General features: G+C 39.5%; 1 protein-coding gene across 7 annotated transcripts in view; it reads left to right on the top strand.

The window, feature by feature from the left end:
• OSBPL1A (oxysterol binding protein like 1A) overlaps positions 1-23,340 on the top strand; it is a 230,192-nt gene that overhangs the window by 40,752 nt on the left and 166,100 nt on the right. For all 7 annotated transcript variants that reach the window (XM_027526163.1, XM_027526164.1, XM_027526167.1 and 4 more), the window contains 7 exons: positions 2,921-3,032; positions 7,889-7,974; positions 9,127-9,271; positions 20,963-21,024; positions 21,123-21,167; positions 22,019-22,092; positions 22,207-22,270. In XM_027526163.1, the coding sequence (XP_027381964.1) occupies positions 2,921-3,032; positions 7,889-7,974; positions 9,127-9,271; positions 20,963-21,024; positions 21,123-21,167; positions 22,019-22,092; positions 22,207-22,270 (588 nt within the window). The remainder of the gene's footprint in view (positions 1-2,920; positions 3,033-7,888; positions 7,975-9,126; positions 9,272-20,962; positions 21,025-21,122; positions 21,168-22,018; positions 22,093-22,206; positions 22,271-23,340) is intronic.

Consider the following 23,340-nt stretch of genomic DNA (forward strand, 5'->3'; position numbering starts at 1 on the left):
AGAAAAATGTCTATTGAATCCATAGCCCATATATTTATTATTTAATTTTAAAGACAAATTTGTACAGTAGTTTGAGGCTTACAGCAAGACTGAGAGGAAGATACAGATTTCTCATGTATATTGTGCTTACACACATGCATCCCATTATCAACATTCCTCACCAGTGTGGTCCTTTTTCTTTTTTCCCTTAAAGCAAGTTATGACCCTACACTAACACATTGCAGCCTCCCAAAGTCTGTAGTTTACTTTAGGGTTCACTCTTGTTGTGTGTGCAACGAGAAAAGTGTAACGAAATGTGTCTGTCATTACAGTGTTTTCACTGCCTTAAAAATCCTCTGTGTGCTCCTTGTTCATCCCTCCTCCTACTCCAGCCCCTGGCAACCACTGGTCTTTCTGTTGTCTCCATAGTTCTGCCTTTTCCCAAATGTCATGTAGTTGGAATCATAAGGAATCAAAGGTATGTGACCTTTTCAGATTCTTTGCTTATTTTTAAAATCGATAGTTTGGTTTGTTGGTGTTGAGTTATTTAGGAGTTATTTACATATTCTAGATATAAATCCTAGATCAGATACATCATTTTCAAATATTTTCTCCCACTCTGGATTGCCTTTTCATGCTCTTGATACTGCTGTTCGTTGTAGAAAATTTTTAATTTTGATTTAGTCCAGTTTATTTTTTTTTAACCTATGTTTTTGGTGTTGTATCCAAAAAACCATTGCTAAATCTAATGTCATGTAGCTTCCTCTTATGTTTTATTCTAAGTTTTCCACTAAGTCTTTCATCTATTTTCTGTGAATTTTTGTATGTGGTGTAAAGTATGCGGGTCCAGTTTTATTTTTTCACATGTGACTATCCAGTTTTCCCAGCACCATTTGTTGAAGAGACTGTCCGTTTCCCTTTGAATGGTTTTGGCGCCCTTGTCGAAAATCATTTGAACACATATGTGAGAGTTTACTTCTGGACTCCCTGTGCTCTCCCATTGGTCTGTATGTCTGTCTTTATGTCATTATAGCGCTGTCTTGATTACTTTGATCAGCTTGGAGGTAAATTTTGAAAGCTGGAAGTGTAAGATCTCCAATTTTGTTCTTTTTCAGTATTGTTTTGGTGATTTGGAGTCTTGAGATTCCATGTGAATTTTAGGGTGGGATTTTCTGTTTCTGGGCAAAAAAAAACATCATTGGGATTTGATAGGGATTGAGTTGAATCTGTGGATTGCTTTGGGTAGTGTTCACATCTCAACAATATTGTCTTCCCATTCATGGTTCCTAGATGTCTTCTCACTCAGTTATGTCTTCTTTAAGTTCTTCCAGCTATATTTTGTAGTTTTAGTGTACAAATCTTTCATCTCCATGCTTAAGTTTACGTCAAAGCATTTTATTCTTTGCGATGCCATTGTAAATGGATTGTTTTTCTTAATTTCCTTTTCTGATTGTTCATTTTATTTTTGCCCATTTTTAATTGGATTATCTTTTAATTGTTGTAAAAAGTTCTTTATATATCCTGCATGCGGTTTCTTTCTTTACTAATATGAACTCTTTGCATGAAGCATGAAAACACTTCTCCCAAAATCTTTCCTTTAAAAAGATAGGAAATGTGAAGATATTTTATAAGAATTTACTGACATATTAGACTTCTTAGCAATTTTTCTATTTGTAAAATGTGGTAGTACATTTTATAGAATAATATTTAGTGAAAAGTATGTTCATGAACACTATAATAGCCTAGAAAATGATATATTAGGCAAGTGGAGTATAACTTAATTGTGTCATACAAATAAAATTATATTTTTTTGAAAAATCTCAAACTTATGCATGGGAAAAATGATTAGAAAGAAACCTGCCAAAATGTTTATGGTGGTCATGGAGTGACCAGGACAATAAGTATTTTGTTTTCTTCTTCCTGTCTGTTTTTGGATGTATATTTAAGGGCTTTTTTTTTAAACTACAAAAAGTTCTTTTTAAAGGATGGTAAAAATTGTGTGGCCCAGTGGAAAAATGAAACTCATAGGAAAACGTAACATGTAATGACACAATGTCAGTTCCTCCGGGTAGCAGTGTAGTGTCACCCTAGAGGTGAGGGTAGCACTGTGTTTCATCCTGCCTTCTTGTAGAACTAAAGAGCAAGTATTACCACATCCCCTGCCTGAGTGCTGCACACCCCGGTGAAATTAAACATCAAATCTCTAATAGTTTCCTGTAAATCTCTTGCACGCTCATCCACCTGTACTGTCTTAAGTTATATAACTGAACCAATGATACTGGGCTGATTAGTTTCAAATTCCTGAGAGAGCTGTTAGCCACTTAGAGTAAATATGAAGGATGTAGCTTATACTCCGTTGTTGAAAATTGACTTCAGGAGGTCATTTGCTTCATTATAATGCATTCCTTTGTTAGTATTGTATCCCATCAGTCTATATCACTTCAGAAAATTATGTCTTGTTTCTTACAAACATTAAAATTAATTTTTAAAAGATCTAAGTCTGCTGAAGAATTTATTCTTTTTCAACAGGCCTTGGAATAATGTTAAATGAATGTATTGTCTGCTCTCATTATCTAATTTAAATTACTACTTTAAAAGTAACAGCTTTGTTAACTCATATTTAGTGTGACCACATGAATCAATTTGGTAAAACAGATAATTTACTTTAAAAATCAATTACAGAAGTTGTCTGTGTTAATTGGAAATTGGCAACTGTGTAGGCAGTCATCTGTTATCACAATTAGTTGAACTGTAGAGTATTCCATTTATGATGCTTACTTAGTAGTCATTTAGTTTAAACAGAGCTGAAGGACTTTAAAGATTCCTACAGTCATTGTTTCTATTGTAAACATTCAGTACTAATTAGAAATTTGAAAAAGGGCTATAGTACAATAAAGTTTTAGTTTCATAATAGCTAAAAATAACTTCTCTGCTGTTTTAGGAGTTGGTAATGCTTCTTTTAGAGCACAACGCTGATACTACTGTTGTTAATGGGAATGGACAGACAGCAAAGGAGGTCACTCATGACAAAGAAATCAGAAACATGCTTGAAGGTAAATATTACGGATCTTACTCTGGACAGCATTTATCTTCATTGTAGCCATGGCCCAGGATATAAGTAGAAAATGGCTTCTGAGATGCCAAAATAGATGACACTGAACCTGTGCTCCAAAGATAGTGTAATTTGAGAGTCATCGATTGGAGGTAAAACTGTATGAGGGCTTCCTCAGAGCTTTTGAATTCTTACTTTATATAACATTATGGCAAGTTTTAAAAATTCAGTCTCCAGCATAATTAAAAGTAAAAATTAGCGACATGAGAGAGTACAGCTGAAAGGCTGCAGAAGTGTGATAATGAAGGAATACAGGAGCACAGAAAAGTGTGTGGTTCCTGGGAGTCATGTGATTCTAGCAGAGATCTCTGGCCGCTCTGTTATCCTGAGGGCATCATTGTAACGCAAGGGCCGCAGTAACTTCCTCACGGATCAGCTTCATCGCTGGATGAACTTCAAAGATTTAATTACATATAAGAAGACATAGGAGGGATTTCTCTAAAAATAGTTTAAGACAAAAATATTTCAATGCTTACATCAGGAAGCTTCGATTATTAGGATTGTTACCCAAATATCTAGGGCTTTGGCTGTAATTATTTTTGGGTAGTATTTCTGTAGGAGAGAAGGGAAGATTTCTTATTTACTCTCTTATGAATAAAGGTATTGAATTTTAAGTTGCAGTTTCACATACATCCTTTGTTTCTTTCCTTTGCAGTTCAGAGGAGGGCACGAAAATGTTTCATTTGAAGGGCATTGACTTATTTATTAGTAGTATTTTTATCTATGTACAAAGCACAGTCTTGCTTTTTATTACTTTCCAGTTGGCCTTGAAACCTAAAATCTCCCTTGTTTCTCTAGTTATAAGATAATGTCTGCTTGCCAGACATCTTTTAGATCAGTATTTCTACTCGCTCTTCCATTTAAAGTGAACCCTTTCATTTTTAATAAAGAAATCAACACATAGCATCTTCTATAAGGCTCAGTATTATGTGATTTTGGGGGAGATTGACCATGCTAGATGTGATCCCTGCCTTTAACAAATCATGATCTGATTGGGAGGATGAGGTACTGTCTGTTTGTAATAAGTGTTTGAAATGACTGTTCTGTCATTTTGTTTGTAATAAGATGAGAACCCAGAACTGATGGTCTCCTGATGGGCTTGGGATACTGGGTTTGCATGACAAGTTGACATTTCATGGGGCTAGTTGTAAAGACATGCTCTAAGCACCCGACCTCACACCCGCACAACCCAGCTGTGTTAAGGGCAAGAGTTTGGTTGACTTGATGAGTTCTGTGATCTATCAGCTACAGTATGATCCTGGCTGGGGAAGTGGAAGCAGAAATTGAGAGATTTTGCTCTGATTCCCTTAGCCACATGTGATATCATTTGTGGATAACATGATAAATGGGTCAGACTACAGAGAGTGCATCCATAACCTACCAAGACCACACACTGGGAGACCAGAAACCCTATCATAGGGTAATGCGTGTAGAGATAAGAAATGTTTCACCCCAGAAGGACAGACTTTAGTAGATATAACAATCATACTCAAGTACTTCAAGGGCTGTTATATTGGAAGATGGATATTCTTATTTGAGGCTGACCAGGGCCAGTGGATAGTCTAGTTAATGGAGTGCCAGGGAGTTTATCTTTGGGTCCAGTCTATTATAATAGTGGCCTGGGTTGCCTTAAAAGATGTAGTGAGCTTCCCAAACACTTCTAATCTTGGGAGAGGATAGATTACTACTTCTCAGGCACTAGAGAGGACTCCAGTACCTTCTTCATATCATTTGAGTTTTTTTATTTTGAGAAATATCTAACCTATAGGAAGGTTTCAAGAATAGTACAATAAACACTTGTGCATCTGCACTTAGTTACTGGTTATTAACATTTTGCTACATCTGGTTTATATTATTTAATGTTACTTATGTACTTTTAATTTTTTTCCTACACTATAAGGGAGTAATTTACAGACATGATACTTTAGCCCTAAATACTTCAGTATGTATGTCTTAAGAACAAGGATATTTCCTTATATAATGATCAACTTCATGAGATTTAACATCAATATCATAATATTACTGTTGTAGAGTGCCCCTCTGGAGAAGGCAATGGCAACCCACTCCAGTACTCTTGCCTAGAAAATCCCATGGACGGAGGAGCCTGGTAGGCTGCAGTCCACGGGGTCGCTAAGAGTCGGATACGACTGAGCATCTTCACTTTCACTTTTCACTTTCATGCATTGGAGAAGGAAATGGCAACCCACTCCAGTGTTCTTGCCTGGAGAATCCCAGGGGCGGGGGAGCCTGGTGGGCTGCCGTCTATGGGGTCGCACAGAGTCGGACACGACTGAAGGGACTAAGCAAGCAAGCAAGAGTGCCCCTCAATTTGGGCTTTTCTCTTCTCATATTATTAGATTCAGGCTATCCGTTCTTGGCATAGGATGAGGTTGTATGCTTTATACCAATGCTTCGTTTTAGGTACTTGATGTCATTTTGTTCTACTATTGGTGAAATTACCTCTGATCACTAGTAGTCCACTGTAAAGATACTTACTACATAGTCCCACTTTTGTAATTAGTAAATAATCCTTGGGGGGAAAAATTGAGACCATGGTAAATATCCTGATTACCGACAAACTTCAAATCAGTGATTTTAGTGTTCATTGATAATTCTTGCCTGAATCACTCATTACTATAGAAATTGCAAAATGGTGATTTTTGTTGTTAATGAAGTATATTTGCTAGTTTCTCACCTGCATTTCAGGTGTACTGCTATTTAACCTACCCTGGGCATGTATGTGAGTGTCTTGTCAGGATAGAGTTAGGCTTCATGATCTTTGTGGTCTTCCCTAACTCTGAATTCTGATTGAAAAGAGCTAGTTTACAGTCATATAACATTTAAAATTTAAGGGACAAATTATTTGGGGGGTAGAGTATTGGCTTTAAAAACATTTTTGAGGTATAAAATATATAGATAAAAGTACACATTAATAATATATGGCTTGCTGTTTTCACAAGGGAACATATCCATGTAAACAGCACCCACATCAAGGAATAGAATATTACTGGCACTCTAGAAACTTTAAGTCCCTTAAGCTAGAGTACTTGTTTTTATTGACTAGACCAACAGTCTTTTTTTCAGTGTCCAGAATGAATATAGGACAGGAACATAAGCAGAGTTTTCACCTCTAGATCCTGTTTGCCTTCATTTATGAGCCTAGACAATCTAGAGAGAAATCGTAGGGAAACATAATGACCCTTCCTTAAAGTCTGGAATGATCATTATTAAGCATTGTTTGATTATTCAGAGACTATTTATTGGCTAAACATGCACTGTGCCAAATACTGTCATAAGTGCCTAGGGTACACAGAAGAGTAAGAACAGGTACCTGACTTCAGGCATGACTGTGGGGACAAAGTGCAGCTCTGGGAAATACATGCAGTAGCAGAGGTATGTAGGGAAGGCTAGGGACTGTCCTCAAAAGCTCACAGACCAGTGGCCGTAGAACCAGTGAGAGGAAAGGCTGAAGAGCATCAATTCCAGCGAAAGAAGGCAGTACTGGGAGCCTGTGTGGAGGCTCGGCAGCCTTCTTCCAAGATGGAAAGGGAGGGGATCTGGGTGTGGAAATAAATATGTGAGAATAGCAGATGCTGGTATATAGTAATGTTAGTTCTTTAGACAGAGCTAAACTGGTTCCAGCTATTCTGGCATTCAAGCTTTGTGTTTCCTGTAGTTCAAATGCACGGGCATGCATAGTGTCTTGAACAACTGTTAGTGCATAGTAATTACTAACTATTAATAAATGTTCGTTATTTCTCAGGAAGACCTGGGAAAATTTTATACCTCCCCTGCAGCCTTTGCACAGGACCTTATACACATATTTTAAGGGGGATTATTGCTAACCTTTCTATGAAATTGCTTCTTTTCTGCAAGCCAAAACAGAACTCAGATATAGTAGAAATGAGACCTTATTACATATTCTACTGTCTTAAATCAGATTGCTGTCATTCCCTGCAATTGTGAGCAGCACAGAGTAATGGTAAGAGCAGGTACTCTGAAACCCACCTGCCCAAGTTCAAATCCCAGCTCCTCCATGTCCTGACTGTGACTTAGGTTAAGTTCCTTAGGTTAAGTTTCTGCCTCAGTTTCTTCACCTGTAAAATTGGGAAAATAGTAATGCTTCAAAGAGTAGCTATACAGATTTAGTGAGTTAATATTTTTTAAGTGTTTTGAAAGGTATTTGGCATTTGTTAAGGACATAAAATATTCTTATAAAAATCCGGACTTTATCTATAAACCTAAATATATTTATATGGTTTGTATGTCTTAGTGGACATGAGTATGAGCAAACTCCAGGAGACAGTGAAGGACAGGGAAGCCTGGCTTGGTGCAGTCCATGGGGTTGCAAAGAGTTGGACACGACTTGGTGACTGAACAACAACAACAATAATGTCTTCTTATTAACACTGTTTCTTATTACTTTTCACATTCTAAAGTTCTGGAAGATATGAGCGCCTCTCCCCACTTAATCTGTCTTTCCAAGGCACATAAATAATAATATTTCAGCATAAAAAAATAATTGATAATTATCTGTGATGGGTATTGTAGTGAGTAACATACTTAAAGACCTCTGAATTGAAAACATAAATTCATCTGAACGTGAGGGAAGTCCAGCTCTGTAATCTGAATCTGAGGCAGTGAGAATAATAATGAAGTCTCACAGCATTTGAATCACAATTCAAAACATTGTGACTTCTCTCACCACGATCCCTTGATTCTTTACGCATCTCTGTGATAAATGTGCTAATAGGATCCAGCCTAGAAGTAGAGTAATATGTACTTCTCCTTTTGCAGCTGTAGAAAGGACTCAACAAAGAAAGCTTGAAGAATTACTTTTAGCAGCAGCAAGAGAAGGCAGAACAGCAGAACTTACAGCTCTGGTAAGAAAAAAAAAAAACAATAATAAATGTGTTATTTCTTTACGCTGTGGGAAATTTTCGATCTAATGTTGAGTTCATAACGTAGTCAAATTGTGGGACCAAAATACTCGAGATCAGAGTGATCAGAGTAATAGAGTAGAAGTCTTTAAATATCTAAAAACACAGTCTGGTGATACTTTTAAGCAGGATTCATTTTACATGATGGTGTTTTTCTCTGATTTACTTCCACACTTTCTACTGAAAACCTAATGGTTAAGAATCTGGTTTTTCAAGGTAAACATTTAATGTAAGGATAGTTTTTTTTTTTTTTTAAATGATTAAGCCAATTTAAAATTGACGTGTAATGTATAGAATCCTGTAAAGGAATATCTTTCTCTAATTTTGATGAGTAATTGCTTCTGAAAGGTGTGCTGTACTTCCAGAAATTAACATACAGACAAGGGACATTAGTGTTGAAATATTTATATCATGTTAGAACAGGCGAAAACTTTACCCATTTTATTTTTTTCTCCTTAGGAGACCTACTTTCCAGTTTCCATTTCCTGAAAATAGTCTCATTAAACAAAAAACTCTGAATGTGTTCTAAATTCAAGACTGAAGCACCGCTGTTTGCCTTAAAGTTATTTCAGCTTGTTTGAAAAGGCTTCTCTGGTTTCCAAGTATGGGGCCTAAAATGTTTCTTATAAACGTTCTGAAATGGAGACTGTAAAGAATTGTTTTTAAAGGAGTCAACCGGGAACAACAAATTCAGTAGCCCTTTAACATTTACACACTTAACATTTGTGGCTTTAACTCTTGTGAATGGCTGTCTCTGGTAGACCAGTTTGTAATCTGTTGTCGCAAGTGTGAATTGCAAGACTGGTGGGAGCGAGCGGATCTTCGTGGAATCCCAGTGCCCCGGCTTGGAGTGTGGTGTCTGTGGTCAGGGAAGTGTGGGACCTGAGCCCCCGTGGCAGCTTGAGGGGAGCATGCAGGGTGATGTGGGTTCACTGCTTTTCCGAGCAGGATGCCACTGACAGTCGAGATGCTAGGGAGCCCAGCTGTGCCCAGGCTCAGGAGCGGGAGAGTCCACCTGAACTATTGGCTATGTGGTTTTATGGGAGAAAGGCTGTCTTCGGCATATAATTCACATTGTATCTCTTCAATTGTTAGCTCAACCGGCCGAATCCTCCTGATGTTAACTGTTCGGATCAGTTAGGCAACACACCCTTGCACTGTGCCGCTTACCGGGCCCATAAGCAATGCGCCTTAAAGCTTCTGAAAAGCGGAGCAGACCCGAATCTGAAGAACAAGAATGGTAAGCATGGCAGTGACAGCCATTGATGGTCATTTTGAAGTTATAAAAAAAGCGTTTTGTTTTAGTATCCAGCCTGTGTTAAACTGTTTAATTTTGAAGTCAAGGCATTTATACAAAAGAAAAAATTTATTGATTTACTTCCCAGTTAAGACCTAAATGTTTAATAATGCCTATTTCACCTGAGGCACTAAAGATGGCTTAAAATCTGATTCCTACTCTCCAGGGGAGGAAACGTTCCGTTCAGTCGCTCAGTTGTGTCCGACTCTTTGCGACCCCGTGAATCGCAGCACGCCAGGCCTTCCTGTCCATCTCCAACTCCCAGAGTTCACTCAAACTCAAGTCCATTGAGTCGGTGATGCCATCCAGCCATCTCATCCTCTGTCGTCCCCTTCTCCTCCTGCCCCCAATCCTTCCCATCGTCAGGGTCTTTTCCAGTGAGTCAACTCTTTGCATGAGGTAGCCAGAGTACTGGAGTTTCAGCTTCAACATCAGTCCTTCCAATGAACACCCAGGACTGATCTCCTTTAGAATGGACTGGTTGGATCTCCTTGCAGTCCAAGGGTCTCTCAAGAGTCTTCTCCAGCATCACAGTTCAAAAGCATCAATTCTTCAGCACTCAGCTTTCTTCACAGTCCAACTCTCACATCCATACATGACCACTGGAAAAATCATAGCCTTGACTAGACGGACCTTGGCAAAGTCATGTCCCTGCATTTTAATATGCTGTCTAGGTTGGTCATAACTTTCCATCAAGTAAGTGTCTTTTAATTTCCTGGCTGCAGTCACCATCTGCAGTGATTTTGGAGCCCCAGAATATAGGTTCTTATTATTTGTGGTAGTTTTGTTCTATTAATACAGTGTTGCTGGGACCTCTGAATTAGTGGATACTGAACCATTGCTCATAAGGAAAATACAGAGTGAGGCTCCTATGAGCCTTTGGTCACAGCATTCCATCCACAGATCGCACGTAACCTTGTTTTATGTGAGCCTCTGTGTAAAAACACCTTGTTTAATGTATATTATTGATGATTAGCATTGAGCTCACTCCCAGGAACATCATATCTCAAGCCTGAACTAGGATCCTGTAACATGTCTTCTGTCTGGAAGGCGCATCAGAGGCTCCTTGAGCTTATGAGCACTAGACAGCACTTCACACCATGCTTGGGGGCAGTTTCAGCAGTGAAATCACCAGAAACAAGAAGCAAGGAAGGTGGAAAATGCAGCCCTAGGTAGACTGTGACAGGGACACTTGTTTACAGTCTGAGAGCTGAGACAAGAGGGCAGAGCATCAGCCTTTCCACTTCAGGGAACTAATGCATCAGAAGACTCACATTTTTTTCTCTTAAAAAAAAAAAGTGTATTTAATCAGCCTTTGAAGGCACCTAGTTTGTGTATGAAACAAGGCAGTAAAATGGCAAATGTACAGGGTTCATGATGGGTGGAAACATGGAGAGGTGGGCAGAAGACTCCAATTTTTTATTAATCTGAATGTGTCTGTGAATGACCAGAAAATTGCCATGAGTATTGATCAGTGATAAGTAAATTTTAACAATAGGCAAGTTTGTAAATGCGGAGTCCTCAAATAATGAGGATAGACTTATACACCCAGGACAGTGTCGATGACAGTCGGGTAACCTTAAGAGAAGCTGCAGGGTGTGTCTTGGGTATTCAGTGGAGGGACATCCCAGTAGGGCTGCTCCACATCCCCTTTTGTGGACCTGGAGGACTGGAATTTACGGTTCCTGAGCAGGGGAAGACGGTAGGAGGGGCAGGTGAGCAGATGCTAAGAATTAGGGGCTCGGTTTTTAAGACATTTCAATTCTAAAATACTATGATGTAATCCACATGATAGAGTTAGAAAAAGAATTTTGAGTCTAGGGGGGAGGGGTCTGGGTAGAGATACAAATTTGGGGATCATGTGTAAAAGTTAGATCTAGATGGATCAGAGATGTGAACATAAGAGTTAAAACCATAAAAATGTAGAGCAAAATGCAGGAGAAAATCTTAGTTATCTTGGGTTTTGCAAAGATTTCTTAAATATGACACAAAAAGTATGAGTGATAAAATATTGATAAATTGGACTTTATTAAAATTAGAACATTTTCCTCTTCGATAGGCACTGTTATGAAAATGCAAGTTATTTTATGGGAGGAAATATTGGCAAAACATACACAACAATGAACCTCTATCTAGGATATATACAGAACCTTTATAACTCTTAAGAGGAAGATAACCCAATTCTGAAAAGTTTCGGCCATTTCACCAAAGATACACAGATGGCAAAAATCACATTACTAAAAGATCCATATAGAGGTATAGAACTTAAAATTCATTTCCATGAAAAAAGTGCATTCACATAAATACAGGGAGTATGTACCATGATGTTTATTTCAGCTCTATCTAAAATATTAAAAAGATGGACATAAGCCTAACAGCTCAAATCAGCTGATGTTTGCTTTAATACTTGCAGTAATACTAAAATCGATAGAACAGGGGCTACTTATATCAATGTGGATAAATAAAACAATGAGCAAAGAAAGGAAGTTGTAGCATAATAGGTAAGCCATTATTTCGATATTAACACCATACTGAACATGTGAAAGCACTTCATGGGGGACTTCCCTGGTGGTCTAGTGGCTAAGACTCTCTGTGGTCCCAGTGTAGGGGGCCCAGGGTCGATCCCTGGATGGGGAATTAGACCTGCATGCCACAGCTAAGAGTCCACATGCTGCAACCGAGACCCAGTGCAACCAAATAAATAGACAAATAAAAAGAAAAAAAAATTTTTAAACACTTCATGGGTACATTCCTATATAATAAAAGTGGAAACTCATGCTTGAGAATGATGATACTACCAATTTGTGTCCTCAAAAAAATGAAAACAAAATAATAAAGCTGGAAGTGGGGAAGAATCATCATGATTACCTTTGAAAGTTAGTAGCAGTTTACAGAAGGATTGAAGGGTAAACTTCTAAAAGTAATGGAAGGTGGATACAGATATTTGGAAAGTTCAGCATGCCTGTTAAAAGATGTTAATGTGTTCTTAATAAAAGTTAAGATGGTGCTTTTTGAGGAAGTATTTTTTTCTTACCATAAGAGTAAGAAAAAAATAATTTTTTTAAAAAATTTTTTATTTTTTAAAAAATGAGTTTTTCTTTTTTTTTTTTTTTTTTACTTTTAAAAGCTTTATTTTTTAATACTTTAAAAAAATATATACTTTTAAAAGCTCTTCTATACTTTAGGAGAGTATGCTATAAGTACATACTGCATGATTCTTTAAAAAATAACTAATATATTAAAAAATGTTTAATTTTTAAAATTTTGAGATAATTGAAAATTCCTAGGAAGTTGCAAAGAGTATATATCGAGGTTATCTATATTGTTCATCCAGTTGCTTCCAGTAGTGACGTCATACATTACCATAGAACAACATCAAAAGAAGGAAGTTAACCCTGGAACAATGTGGGTGTGTAATTCTGAGCTATTGTATCTGGTGTATAAATTCACATCACCATCACAATCAAGATTTTGAATAATCAGATCACCCCAAAGATCTCCATCCTGCTTGAACAGTCAAACACACGCCCCTGATCCACATCATCCTTAATCCCTAGAAACCATTAATTTGGCCTTTATCCCTACATTTTGTCATTTTGAGTGTTATATAAATGGAATTATACCGAGTGTGACCTTCAGTTTGCTATTTTCCATTTGGTATAACACCCCTGAGATCCATCCACGATGCTGTGTTTATCACTAGCTAATCCCCTTTTACTGTTGGGCAGTATTCTTAGGGTGGGTGGTGGTGGTGTTCAGTCGCTAAGTCATGTCCAACTCTTTGAGATCCCATGGACTACAGCACACCAGGCTTTCCTGTCCTTCACTATCTCCTGGAGTTTGTTCAATCTCATGTCCATTGAGTCAGTGATGCCATCCAACCATCTCATTCTCTGTTGCCCCCTTCTCCTCCTGCCCTCAGTCTTTCCCAGCATCAGTCTTTTCCAATGAGTCAGCTCTTCGCATCAGTGGCCGAAGTATTGGAGCTTCAGCTTCAGCATCAGTCCTTTCAATGAGTATTCAGGGTTGATTTCCAGTAGGATTTGCTGGTTTGATCTCTTTGCTGTCCAAGGGACTCTCAAGAGTCTTCTCTAGCACCACAATTCGAACACATCAGTTCTTTTGGTGCTCAGCCTTCTTTATAGTCCAACTACCACATTCTACTACCATAAGAGTAATAGTGTCTGCATTTTAGGAAGTTTTAAAAATAGAGACAGAACATAAATTACTACAATACAGCCTCTGGTATTTTGGCATATTATATACCATTCGAATTTATTCTCATACCTATTTTTGAGCATTTTTTAAAGTTTCAAAGCATGCTGCTTTTTTGTGGCCAAAATGAGGAAAATGAAGACACTGAAAAATAATCACCTCTACCCAAACACCCAAAGATTTAGGTTTTAGTCGCTATTCTATGGTAGACTAGATTTTTAAAATTTTAAATAATAGATACCAACTCGAGAGTATAAGCAAAAGAAGGATCATATGTTATTAATATAAGAATACAGAGGTATCTCTCTGTATTTCAAAACAGGAAATGCTGTTCACCATCAGAGGGCATGGAATAAACAGGATGCTGTTAGGCCCCAAGGGGGCTGCCACTCATGGTATGCGTGTCTCTCTTCACTGTGTGGCCCCTCATTTCTGTCTCTTAGCAGATGAGCTCTCTCGTTTTCCGGTGTACATGAGGGAAGATGGCCGCCTGGCAGCTACATTCGGTGGATCATTATCTGTTAACCTGAGTTTTAAGTGGGAGGCGGTGTGATGGCGCCCACTTCTGTTAGGTGTCCACCACTGGTACAGCCAATAGGAGTTGGGTGGAGGTACACACACAGTGACTGGGGTCTTCCCCTGTGGGGTGTAGAAAGGGCAGAGGGTGCCCAGAGGATGGTGGTAAGTATGGGCCGGCAAACACCTAAGACAGTATTTACCATTCTAGTTTATGGCTTGTAAATAGAGTGGACATATTAAAAACCTACTTATATTAAGCATCAGCAGTTTTCCATGTTATTCTTGGAAGCATGGTCTTCATAGCTCGCCTTCTGCGTAGTATTTTGTGTGAATATAATGTGCTCCATGTCCCCAAACCTTCAGCGATAAGAACAATGATAATTTCTGTATTTTTTATGACTAAATTTTCCAAGTCTTTTAAAACAAAGATGTTTTAAGCCAAACTTGTTGGTCCTCCTCTTTGATTTCTTCTGAAACCACTGAGCTTAGGTAGCGGTTGGGGTATACCAATTCTGCTCTCCCCTAGTGAGTCTGAGGCACGTTTATTCAGCACATGCCGAGCCTCTGCTGTGGCACTTACTGGCGACCCGAAAGTGAGCAGAGTCTGTCTCCACGCTCTTGGACCTTGTGTTCTGGTGGGAGGAGACAGACAAAGCAAAAAACACGTTCAGTGTCGGGCAGTGATGTGCGGAAAAATAAAACAGGCCAAAGGGAATAGAGGGTGAGTCAGTGGGGCTGTTGTTTTGGGAAGCAGGGAGGGAAGGGAAGGTCGCGCTGAAGTGACCTTGAGCAGAGAGCCAGACCAAGGACGGGAGGGAGCCCTGGTGAGGGATTCAAGCAGAAGAGCAGTGAAAGCAGAGGACAGGCCAGTGTGAAAGCTCAGGGTAGGCGGCCACTTGGCATATTTGAGGAAGAGAGCTGCCTGGGTGCCTAGAAGGTGCTCATCAGGGAGAGTGGTACCTCCAGACAGTAGCTAGAGGCTCAGCCCTGCTGGCCAGTGTGGAGGGTTTTGAGCAGAAAAGGCGATGTGAGCATGTACTTAGGATGTGAGACCCTCAACTTGCTAATCACTTGCCTCTGCAGCCTTCATCAAAGCGTCCATCCATTCCTCTTCCATTGCTCTGTTACCCCTTTCTCATCCACTTGAAGCACTGACTGTGTGTTCTCTGTACTCACTCATTGCCTCATCTCTACCTTCCTTCACCAGTGTAGCACTTTTAATGTTTGTTTGTTTAAGGTTTTATTAGCTGGTAATCTTTCCCCGTACTATTCTTTGTTGAGGATTTTCCTTGACAGTTTTTCCTCAATTGTTTTTCCAAATGGCTGTAATTTTCTTAGGTTCTTAGTAAAAATGCCGTTGGCCCCTAATTGAGATTGCATTCTTTGTAAATTAATTTGAGGCGTGTTGACATTTGTATTTGGTTTTCCCATTAAGGGCCAAGTCTGTATCATGCGAAAATTTAAAAACAGGATCATTCCTGTTTTTTACTTTATTTTGTTGTGGTTGATAAAAGGTGGTGCAATTCTGAAATAGCTGGTTATGGTGCCCAACCAGGAAAGAAAGCTATTTCATTCAGTCCAAAAAACATTTTATTAAATTCTCATGATGTGCTAGGTACTGTGGACATTGAATCCGGAAATGAGGGCTCTGTATGGGACTTCAACTGGTTGGCATGAGTTCAGAATTTATTTTTGGTGTTAGGACAGAATTCTGTGAAAGAAATCACATTGTCTTTCTCTCTACCTAAAGGAATAGTTTCTCAAAAGTGTGCTGTAGATGGAATAAAAATAACAAGTTGCTAGAGCTTTTCAGAAGACATCCTTGTATGTGCTGGCTAGAAAACCTAAAGTGATTATCAGTTGCTCAGTTAACATTTTAAAAAGTTTTTTCCCAAGAAAGTAATCTGTGGCCACTCTAAGTTTTATCCATCAGCAGTTTGATAAATCTACCTCAAAAATAAATCTCAAACCCAGGTACTTTTCTCCATACCTACTGATGTCTCCATTTTGCTGCTAACTCTCTAGTACAAGCCACCAGTATCTCTTTTTTAAAATCAATCTTTATTGTAGTATGGTTGATCTGTAATGTTTTAGTTTCTGCTGTACAACAAAGTGAATCAGGTATACATACCCATATATCAACTCATTTTTAGATTCTTTTCTCATATAGGTCATTACAGAGTATTGAGTAGAGTTCCCTGTGCTCTACAGTAGATTATTAGTTATCTTTCTCTAGCAGTGTGAGTATGTCAATCCCATTCCCCCAATTTACCCACCCTGAGCACCAAAGATTTGATGCTTTTGAACTGTGGTGTTGGAGAAGACTCTTGAGAGTCCCTTGGACTGCAAGGAGATCCAGCCAGTCCATTCTGAAGGAGATCAGCCCTGGGTGTTCATTGGAAGGACTGATGCTAAAGCTGAAACTCCAGTGCTTTGGCCACCTCATGCGAAGAGTTGACTCATTGGAAAAGACTCTAATGCTGGAAGGGATTGGGTGCAGGAGGAGAAGGGGACGACAGAGGATGAGGTGGCTGGATGTCATCACTGACTCGATGGACGTGAGTTTGAGTGAACTCCAGGAGATGGTGATGGACAGGACTGCGATTCATGGGGTCGCAGAGAGTTGGACACAACTGAGCAACTGAACTGAACTGGTGACCATAAATTTGTTTTCTATACCTGTGACTATTTCTGTTTTATAAGTTCATTTGTACCATTTTTTAAAAAATTTCACATATAAACAACGTCATATGATTTTTGTCTTTCTTTGACTTACTTCACTCAGTATGACAATTTCTGGGACCATCCATGTCACTGCAAATGGCATTATTTCATTCTTTATTTGTGGCTGAGTAGTATTCCATTGTATATATGTACCACATCTTTATCCATTCCTCTATGGATGGACATTTAGGTTGCTTCCATGTCCTGGCTGTCGTAACTAGGGCTACAGTGGACACTGGGGTGCGTGTATCTTTTTTGAGTTATGGGTTTTATCCAGATACATGCCCAGGAGTGGGATTGCTGGATCATATGGTAGGTCTGTTTTTAGTTTTTTAAGGAATCTCCATATTGTTCTCCATAGTGACTGCACAAACATATTCTTACCAACAGTGTAGGATGGTTCCTTTTTCTCTACACCCTCTCCAGCATTTATTATTTGTAGATTTTTGATGATGATGGCCATTCTGACCAGTGTGAGATGATATCTTATTATAGTTTTCATTTTCATTTCTCTGATTTCGAATATCTTTTCATGTGCCTCTTGGCCTATGAGAAATGTCTATTTAGATCTTCCACCCATTTTTAAATTTTTTTTTTATGTTGAGCTGCATGAGCTGTTTGTATGTGACTAGTATCTTTCACCTGGACCTTTGCTTTGTAACTTGTATCCTTGCTTTTCTCTTGCCCACATTTACAAGCTTTTCCCACACAGGCACTGTAGTGATCTTTTTTTTTTTTTTTTTTACTTTTTATTACAGAAATTATCAGAGCTTAAAAAAGAGTATAATTGATGTAAAAATTATCCTCTCTCAGGCATTATCAATAATCCACTCACCAGATGTCATATTATTTTGTCTATAAATACTTAAATTCTTTTTTATAAGATATGGTCTTCTTTAAAAAAAATAACGTGATAGTTGCACAACTCTGTGAATATACTAAAAACCATTGAATTGTACACTCTAAATGAGTAAATTATATGGTGTGTGAATTCTCTCAATAGAGCTATTAAATAGCCACAATGGCACTATCCTGTTAATAATTTTATAATTTCTCAAAAATCATCAAATAGCTAAAGTCCACATTTCCCCAGATATTCTTGAAAAGGTCTTTTAACACACTTTGACAGAGTTTGAAACATAAGTCAGATCATGTTATTCTTTTAGCTAAAACCTTTCTGTGGCTTTCCATCATATTTAGGCTAAAACCCAGACTCCTTGTACTGGTTCACAAAGATGTGACCTACCAGCAAGCCCTCGCAGGATGTGACTTCTCACTCCCTCTGCCTCTCTCTTGCCCACCTAACTGTTCCTACCAGCAACCCTCACAGGATGTGACTTCTCGCTCCCTCTGCCTCTCTCTTGCCCACCTAACTGTTCCTACCAGCAAGCCCTCGCAGGATGTACTTCTTGAAGGATGTACTTCTCGCGCCCTCTGCCTCTCTTGCCCACCTAACTGTTCCGAACAGCAGGCCCTCGCAGGATGTGACTTCTCGCGCCCTCTGCCTCTCTCTCGCCCACCTAGCTGTTCCTACCTCAGGGCCTTTGCATCAGTTGTTGCCTCTGCTTGCAGGGCCTCTCCCCTGGTTTCTCATGAGGCTGGACCCCTTTAGTTTAAACATCCTCCCTCAGAAGGACTTTCCCCATCACTCTTCTAGTCTCCAATCTGAAGTGGCATCTCAGTCATTCTTTTTCAGAACATTCACTTAAAAATGTTGGCATAGCGTGGGTGGTGGTGGTTTAGTTGCTGAGTTGTCTGACTCTTTGCAACCCAATGAACTGCAGCATGCCAGGCTCCTCTAACCTTTACTATCTTCTGGAGTTTGCTCAAACTCATGTTCATTGAGTCAGTGATGCCATCCAACCATCTCACCCTCTGTGGCCTCCTCCTCCTCCTGCCCTCAGTCTTTCCCAGTATCAGTCTTTCCAATGAGTTGGCTCTTTGCATCAGGTGGCCAAAGTATTGGAGCTTCAGCATCAGTCCTTCCAATGAATAGTGAGGATTGATTTCCTTTAGGATTGATTGGTTTGATCTCCTTGCTGTCCAAGGGACTCGCAAGAGTCTTCTCCAGCACCAGAGTTCAACAGCATCAGCTCTTCAGCCCTTAGCCTTCTTTATGGTCCAGCTCTCACAGCCATACTTGACACCTGGAAAAACCATAGCTTTGAGTTTACAGACCTTTGTCAGCAAAATGATGTCTCTGCTTTTTAGTATGTTGTCTGGGTTTGTCATAGCTTGGGTTATTATTTGCTGTATCCCATTTTATTGTCTGTCTTTCCCTTTTTCTATATTACTCCCCCCCCCCAATTTTTTTTCTGTCTTGTTCACTACTGAATCCCAAGTGCCTGAAATATTGTCATATAATAGACTCATTAGACAATTTTACTGGAGAAGGCGATGGCACCCCACTTCAGTACTCTTGCCTGGAAAATCCCACGGATGGAGGAGCCTGGTGGGCTGTAGTCCATGGGGTCGGGAAGAGTCAGACACGACTGAGCGACTTCCCTTTCACTTTTCACTTTCATGCATTGGAGAAGGAAATGGCAACCCACTCCAGTGTTCTTGCCTGGAGAATCCCAGGGACGGGGGAGCCTGGTGGGCTGCCGTCTATGGGGTCACAAAGAGTCGGACACGACTGAAATGACTTAGCAGCAGCAGACGATTTTACAAAAAATTGTCCTACACATACCAGGTGATTGGTATTTAGAAAAAGTTTATTTGATAGAATGTGTCACTTCCTGTGTAGATAGAGTTCCAGTCTGATAGGTTATTTCTTCAAAGACCTGGGGTTTTTTTTTTTTTTTTTGGTAAATATCTTTTGTTTCTCTGGGCTTCCCTTGTGGCTCAGATGGTAAAGGATTTGCCTGCAATGCAGGAGACCCAGGTTCAGTCCCTGGTTGGGGATGATCCTCTGGAGACAGGAATAGCTACCCACTACAGTATTCTTGCCTGGAGAATTCCGTGGACAGAGCAGCCAGGTGAGTTACAGTCCGTGGGGTCGCAAAGAGTCGGACTCCACTGAGCGACTAACACTTTCACTTTTGTTTCTCTAGGAATTGGAAACTCTTGAGGGTACGAGGTGATTGTTTTGCATCCTTCACATAGGACTCTGCTCACTTCAGAACTCATTAAATAATTTACACACAAGTTCTGTTTTTGTCACTTGGTAAAACACAGAGTGCTTGTGTGTGTGAGCTTGAGAAAGTTCCCATGGCACCTTGATGGTTTCATTCTCTGTGACCCTTTTTCCTTTTGTCCTCAGTTATGGACCGTCACAGACTTAGTCTGTGAGTTGTCTCTGCCACCTGTTCTCCAGCGAGATAGCTTAAGAGCAGCTGTGATGAGCTAAATAATGCTCCCCCAGTGATGTGGTTAGTTGAGCATCTGGAGATAGAGAATCCTGAATTCTCCAGGTCGGCCCAGTGTAATCACGAGGGTCCTTCCTTTTGGGGAGGAGGCAGGAGGATCAGAATATTGAGAGAGAAAAAAATGTAAACAGAGGTTGGAATGATGCACTTTGAAGATGGAGGGAGGGACCACAAATCAAGGGATGTAGGCGACCTCTGGAAAAGGCAAAGAAAGAGATGCTCCCCAAGAGTCTCCAGAGGATGGCAGCCCCACCAGCGCCCTGGTTATTGGACCAGTGAAACTGAGTGTGGATTCATGACCTCCCCAGCTACATGGGAATCATTTGTATTGTTTTAACCCACAACATGCGTGCTAAGTCGCTTCGGTCTTGTCTGACTCTGTGCAACCCTACGGACTGTAGCCCGCCAGGCTCCTCTGTCCATGGGATTCTCCAGGCAAGAATGTTGGAGTGGGTTGCTGTGCCCTCCTCCAGGGGATCTTCCCACCCAGGAATCGAACCCATGTCTCTTACGTCTCCTGCATTGCAGGGGTAATTAATTACAACAGCAATAGGAAACTGACGGATTGACTTTTGGCAAGAAAGCCTGAACGATCACAGAACTTATCCAGAGTGTTCAGAATTTAGTTTGATTTGCTGGCTTAATAGTTACTGAAAAAGAGGCTGTAAAGAATTGAGATGGCAACTTCAGGTAGGTGATTTGGGTCGTAGTTGATGGAATAGGAAAGATTATTATGTGCTGTCATAGCAGCATCAGTTTTATAGTAGAATTAAGCTCTTGATGGCTTTCTTTCTTGTATTTTACACAGATCAGAAGCCTCTTGATCTTGCCCAGGGTGCTGAAATGAAACATGTTCTTGTTGGTAATAAGGTATGTGGTAATGGATTGCATTTGTATATGTAGAAAAAAAGTTGGGGTTCTTGAAACACATAGATGCGCTTTTAACAAAAACGTGTTTTTTTAAATAGATCGTACACAAAGCTTTGAAGCGATATGAGGGTCCTCTCTGGAAGGTAGGTTGGAATGCGTTTTTAATTATAATACCTGGAAAAAAGATTTCTTAGGTGATCCCTTGTTAAAATTTGTTGGCGTTATTTTCTGAAGTATGTGATTTAGTAATTATTTGATCTTATGATGTAAACCATTATTATACTGCTGGACTTCATTAGGCATCTGGTGATTGTAGCAATTTACCGTCTCTTGTGTTGGTCTGACACTGTTAGGTGGCCAGGTTTGTACAGAGCAGAGTGGAGGGATGTTTTTTCTTAAGCATAGGATTACACTATCATTTTTGTTATGAACATTGGTCTGTAGAAGACTCAGGAGGAATTTAATATTTAAATTGTCAGAGAACACACATGTAAAATCTTTCCGGTTATAAACACTTCTTTGCGTTTTAGAGTTCAGTTATTTTCTAGAATTAACTATTTTGGAGCACGTCATTTCTTCTGCATTTGAAAACGCTCCTTCTATATATTTATGTACATGTCTGTCTGTAGTGTATAAAATTTAGGATAATTTTCCTTTTTTAGAAGCTCTTTCAGAACTTTGAGGAAATTGTCTTTGAAGCCCACAACTGACATATTTCCCTATAAATATCCTAGCATAGTATTGTCAGAACTATAAACCGTGTTCATTGTTGATCTTACCAATACGGCATTGCTTCTGTTCCTGTCACTCGGTAGGGTATGTTTTCATTTCTGCATTCAGTTTCTAGGTAACGTTTGATCATTTTTGAGTGTGCAGTGGTACTGTCAAGATGAAAGGCTCAGATAGAACTATCATAACTTAATTACTTTTTATCAGTCAAGCATTTGAATCTAGATGTATCAGCTTGGAAAAATCTTTGTTGTTTTTCCCTTAGAGTTCCAGGTTTTTTGGCTGGAGGTTATTCTGGGTAGTGTTAGAACATGGAGTCCTCTCATGGTATAGGAAACAGTGAGTATTATGATCTTTAATACTTGTTGAGTTTCAGCATCTACATTTTGAATGATTAAAACTTTTCACTGATCTCTTTTCCTTTTGCCTTGATAATTTATATTTATTTTGAAGGCCCGATGCAGTCCATAATACTTATCGCCAGGGATGCAAGCACCTAACTCAAGCAGTCTGCACGGTAGGATGACACACGCATCTTTTGCTTAAACTGTGAACTCAGTCCTGCGAGTGATTGCGCTCAGTCATTGGAATAAGCCGCTTTGTAAAATCTTGGGGTGGAAAGCATGTGTGCAGTTTGGCCCTCCCTATTTGTGACTTAATTCCAGAAAGTTCCAAAAAGCAAAACTTGAATTTGCCATGTACCAGCAACTATTTACATAGCGTTTGCATTGTAATAGGTATTATAAATACTCTGGAGATGATTTAAAGCAAGCCAGAGTTGTGTGCAGATACTATGCCATTTTATATAAGGGCCTTGCGCTTCCGTAGATTTTGGTATTCTACTCGTATGTCTGTCGCCCACAGATACCGAGGGATGACTGCATATGTTTTTACTTGAGAACAAGTAAAGTTGTGGAATTCCATTTAAAAACTATAATCAACTTTTAAAAAAAGTCTGTGTATTGTGGGATAAGAGAAGCATGATCCAAAAACATTTATACAGAATGTTTACCATTTTGTATGTGTATGTATATATGTGTATGTGTATATATTAACACATGTGTGTGCACGTAGATATCTATATATGTGCATGTACGTGTGTGTGTCTTTGAACATGGGTACATCTGGATAATGAAAATTTTTCTGGTGGTAAAATTTAAAGCCTGTATCAAAATCAGGATGTTTAGGTTCTCCATAATCCCATCTGGCTGTTTTACTTTTACCAGCCAGGAGAAAAGAGTTTTTCCTCCATGGAGGTTAGTCTAAGACTGGAGCCTGGACACACTTGTTAGCTTGCTGCTTCAGTTTCTTTAGGGTTGTCGGCATGCCACAGCGGTGCACCCTTTTTTTAAAGCACAGGACTCAGGACTTCCCAGGTGGTCCAGAGGTCCAGAGGCTAAGACTCCGCAGTTCCAGTACTTCACTGCGCAGGGTGTGGGTTCGATCCCTGGTCGGGTAACTAAGATCCCACATACTGCACAGCCAAAAGTTAACTGATAGCACCATTTAAAAACAAAAACAAAGAAAAACAACAAAAACCCCAGCACCCACCTTTCTGTGTGAACACTCCTGGGGAGCAGCAGCACC

Source organism: Bos indicus x Bos taurus, chromosome 24 (assembly GCF_003369695.1).
Source record: "Bos indicus x Bos taurus breed Angus x Brahman F1 hybrid chromosome 24, Bos_hybrid_MaternalHap_v2.0, whole genome shotgun sequence".
NCBI classification, from domain to species: Eukaryota; Metazoa; Chordata; class Mammalia; order Artiodactyla; family Bovidae; genus Bos; species Bos indicus x Bos taurus.